Below are 5,044 nucleotides of genomic sequence, written 5' to 3'. Positions count from 1 at the left end.
CTCTCTCTATCAAATCAACAGTGTCTGAACAGATGCAGTGTGCCATTTGTCAGGTGTCGAAGTGATTGCAGAGCAACATAAGATGAAGTGTTTTGCTCAAGAACACAATGTAACGCCCTGTCTAGGAATTGAAATCACAACCTTTAGATTGCAAGTGCAACACTAACCTATATTATATATATATATATATATATATATATATATAATAGCCCCAAGCAGTGATTAGGAATAAACAAACTTTTAGTTAAAGTATGTTGGTGATAGCAGTTACTGTGGCGAAACAATTCTCTCTAATTGTAAAAGGAGTAAAAACATCACATCTGCCCAGTGCTTCTCTCTAGTGGATTCCCAGATGTACATTTCTAGCTCTTTAGTCTTCCTCAATGGGAAATACTGAAGAGAGATAATCCTGGACAGCTTTAAAACTGAAACTAAAAAATTCCAAAAGTCTCTTTTGAGAAGCAAAGAGAAGCCCCTGCAGCAAATACACTAAACAGATCTCCAATGTACACACACAATGAAGTAAATTGCTTGATGAGCGTGGCTGTATAAGCGAGGAAATATTCGTACTTCAGCAGGAGCTAAAGAGTCAGAGAGAAACGAAACATGCACAGCTTACCTTGTAAAGTAATTGTGTTGGTTTAGTTAGGTCTGCATTGCGAAGGAACGGAGCAAGATAGCGGAATAGATCAATCAACAATTGGGCATACATCCCCCAGCCCTAAAAACAGAAAATGAAGAGTTCAGTTATTAACTAGGAAACAAAATTTCTTTAAAAAAAACTCAAGTCATGTATTTTATATTTACTACAAAATTTTTTTTTTAAGTGTAGCAGATTTAATCCTTTTGTTACCATATTTCTTTCAAAATTGTACAGCCTGTGTTTCAATGAAGTTCAAAAATAATGAAAGATTTATTGAATATAACATGTTTTTAAGCAGGAGTTTGGAAACATAAATTAACATAAGATTTTGATGGAAGGTTTTACTTTAACATTCAGTTCTGCCAAACGTAATAGCTATTTATTCACATTGCTTTGGATTAATCATACTTTATCTTATAGCTTTGAAATTTCAATGATGATTGCATAGTCTTAGAATGACATTGTAGGACAAATGTGAGAGGTCAGACCTGGCTGGTTTTAGTGTAAAACAAGTAGAATATCTTTGCCAGATATGGCTGGTTTAAATGCTAAAGGGTTAAACCAGCCACTCTGACCCAAATATTCTTCTTGTTTTATGTTCAAATTGGCCAGATCTGGCCCCTCTCACCTACTTTACAATGCCATAGTGAAAATAAACAATTACATTATTGAAATCTTGAAGTTATGAAATAATGCATGTCAATAAATAAGCATTATATTTGACAGAGTAATCCAGAAGGTAAAGGGTTAAAAGTGGAAATTAATATCATAGAACTAGGGGTGGTCTCAGGTGGGTTAGTTTCAAAAGGGCTAATCAACCTTTACATATCCGGTCAAAGTGTGAAGTTTTGAACTTAGAAATAAAGATACACCAATCTAAATACATAGACTGGTTATTTATTGTTTGCCCATATTTCACTACCCTTTAAAACAAAGGCAAAGGAATATAACCATAAAGTTAGTTCATATAATCCAAATGTTACTAAACCACAAGCTGTCATTTTTTGCCTATTTTTGTAGGCAGTCTCCCCTAACATGTACTGAAACATTGAGTTTAAGCTGACATTTCAAGATTATTTCTGCTGATTTAGCAATTTTAAAGAATCCCCAAACTAAATGCATTGATCACAAGACTGCCAACACAGCAACAGTGATAAAATTTTAAGAATACAACCATTAATGCTTTTCCATATTTTTATCCTTCCAGATATTGAACATTGTACACTTTTGTAACACTATCATCTTCCAGTTACTTTTCACTCAAATCAAAAGATATTGTTTGGGTGATTAAAAAAAAAATTATTCATTTGGCAAACAATACCAAAGGACTAGAAGAAATCTTTAATGTAGTAGAATTTAATACTGCATTAATATCTTGAATAAAGAGATGTAGAATGAATTTGTAGAACACCCAAGGGACAGCCCAAGTATATAGCTCTTGTACAACAGAAATGTTAACACCAGTTTCATTCAGTTTACAGTAAATCCAAAATTACTTTTACCATTTTTACATTATTGTATGCACACAGACACACACACTAGCATGAAGAGGTCTCATCAAGTTTCTTATCAAAAATATTGTTTTTCCCCAATTAAATAAATCAAATTCAAAATTGTGTCATTAGCAAGGATAATGAACACTGAATTTCATGTTCAATAATTAACCAAAAACTATTTTGAAGATAAGCCTACAGGCTATTGTACTTTGTAGACAGTGCCATCAGTATTAATGAACATGTTTCATAAACTACAAGTAAAATTTGTATCTGTATAAATAATTGTACTTACTCGCTGTTGTGGTGTTAGGGCAAGCATTCTTCCAATGAATACACGATGAGAGATCAATTCCAGCCAAGCGAATGCAAAACCAGGTGCTCGTGCAGGTCTAAGAATGTGGAATGTATTGCTAGAGAAAAAAAAAGAAGAAAAAAATGGCTGTTTAGAATACCTTTAATCTGGAAATAAAAATACACATACCAAAAAATACAGAGACCAACTTTCACAGGTACATGAATTAGCTTGGTCAGAAACTCGAACTGCTCTTGTTAAAGAGCACTGTAAAATGGTTGAAATCTTGCTAATCTACCTATTCTTTTCTTGCTTTAAAAAAAAAAGCTCTAAAATAGGCATTAAATGGTTTATTAAAGCTAGCATTCTGTTGAGAATTAAGAACAGCTGACTAGTTTCTTGCTTTTTACTATCTCCAGTTTCGTTTTGTGTTAATTCTTGAGTAAGGCATTCAATGAAATCAGAAAAAAATGTCTATTGCTACAATTGATTAAATCCCCTTTCAATAAAAATATATACATGCAAGCATATATAAGTCTATAGTCCACTCTTTTGTCTACACATTACAACTTATACTGATACGAAGGTGGGCAGCCGAATGATTAGGGGGTTTGGCTAAGATCATGGGTTCAATTCTTGGCCCAGGCAGCATTTTCCTTACATGTTAAGTTGTAAATGAACACCAGCTGACTGCTGGTATCGACCTCTCTCCCTCTAAATGTCACATCCTGGATTTTCACTAGATCAAAGGTAAAGTGGAGATAAAAGTATCTGTCTGCTCACAACTATGTTGGTACCTAAAAACAATTAGCAAAAGCTTGCTACAATGTAATTAAGTAGCACTCATTTATGAATCACTACTGGCTGCACCTTTTCTGTACAACTTGTATTAGAATAGTGCAAACATTTCTGTAATTGTCATACTGACCAATATTTCATTTCAAGTTCTACAAAACCAAATGAAGACTTACCAAAATGCTGTAAGGACCTGAAAGTTGATAGCCTCAAGAATAGGTTCAGGAGCATTTAATTCTATAAACAGCATTATGAAAATACGATGATACGGCATTTGCTGAAACTCTGTGTGCCTAATTTCATGATCCTGTAACAACACTCCAGCCACTATTCCAAGAACCTAAAGAAACAGAATCAAAAGAAAATCATTAGTCTTGATTTCCTAAAAATTTTATGAATGTAATATGTCTGATATTTTAGTTGAAGAACAATAACTTGAGTAAATTTTCTCTAACCCTTTTGATATCAACTTACCCAAGACTACCACTGGTCCTGGAATACAAACTATATGTTTTAAAGTGATTTAAATTAATATTTTCTTTGAAAATTCTAAGTAAATTTATGTTCCAGAATTTCTAAATTCTTTGCTCTTTTCAAAATTAGTTAAAACAAAAGCAGTGTATTTCAATAGGAATATACTAAAAGAGTTAATAAATACACTTAACTTGAGAATTAATCAAATTTAGGCATAATCTCCTTTATTTTAAATAGTAATCTTCTTTTTCAAATATATCAATTCAATTAAAAATATTCTGTCATTGGTCCAGTCATAGAACTGTGGCCATATTGAAGAACAGAATTTTCAGACTAAGTTGATTACAATGTAACTAAGTACCACAAGGTATTTTGTCCAATGTACTACTCAATCTTCTATTTACAATTTTGAATCGTGAAATTTATTAAACAGTTTTAATTATTTATATAAGCAATTTCGTAAGAGCCAGAAATCATTCAATGCTCAACCTCAAATACGAACTTCGATTAATCACTAGAAAAAGTAAAATTTTTTTAAGAGTGAAGCTTAAAAATGAACATATTGTTTAAAAGACGGTATCATCTACTAAAGGTTACAAATCAAAGTTAAGAGCTCTTTTGAAAATTTTTCACACCAAAGCAAAATTGGCTAAAACAAAAAAATTTAGCTTCAACAAATTTTATCACTCAAAACTATTGTTTCCAATCTAAAAACCAAATATGTTGTTAAGATGAAGGTAGGCATGAAAACATAACTGACCTTATTAAGTAAGTTAATTTTAGTCACAGTATTTGCAGCATCTCCAGAATGTTTAACAAGGAGGGCAATGAGCCGAACAAAAGCATCTAGTGTTTGGAAACATTTCGTTCGAATTGATGTTGGGTTGAGCAGTTGTTCTCCAAGAGCTCGATAACACAAATCAACACACATTTCTGTACACAATCGGAAGAATCTTGTTATCAAATCATCAGTTTTCAGTATACCTTGAACATGCATCTAAAGTTAGAAAAAGAAAAGAAAGAAACACAAGGATGGTTAATTAGATTTTCAAATGCTGAGTAGTATATCTGATAATAATAATAATAATAATGACGACAACAACAACAACAATAATAATCATCATCATCGTTTAACGTCCGCTTTCCATGCTAGCATGGGTTGGACGATTTGACTGAGGACTGGTGAAACCGGATGGCAACACCAGGCTCCAATCTAATTTGGCAGAGTTTCTACAGCTGGATGCCCTTCCTAACGCCAACCACTCAGAGAGTGTAGTGGGTGCTTTTACGTGTCACCCGCACGAAAACGGCCACAGTCGAAATGGTGTCTTTTATGTGCCACCC

The 5,044-nt window shown here is 33.0% G+C and overlaps 1 protein-coding gene across 1 annotated transcript in view; it reads right to left on the bottom strand.

Moving 5' to 3' along the window:
* Positions 1-5,044, bottom strand: part of LOC106872123 (CCR4-NOT transcription complex subunit 1-like) — a 62,422-nt gene that overhangs the window by 7,666 nt on the left and 49,712 nt on the right. Inside the window, 4 exon segments of the mRNA XM_052967370.1 lie at positions 620-721; positions 2,432-2,549; positions 3,403-3,566; positions 4,461-4,697. Of these exon segments, the coding sequence (XP_052823330.1) occupies positions 620-721; positions 2,432-2,549; positions 3,403-3,566; positions 4,461-4,697 (621 nt within the window).

This window comes from Octopus bimaculoides, chromosome 4 (assembly GCF_001194135.2).
Source record: "Octopus bimaculoides isolate UCB-OBI-ISO-001 chromosome 4, ASM119413v2, whole genome shotgun sequence".
NCBI classification, from domain to species: domain Eukaryota; kingdom Metazoa; phylum Mollusca; class Cephalopoda; order Octopoda; family Octopodidae; genus Octopus; species Octopus bimaculoides.
This window is presented reverse-complemented; position numbering and strand designations above follow the sequence as displayed.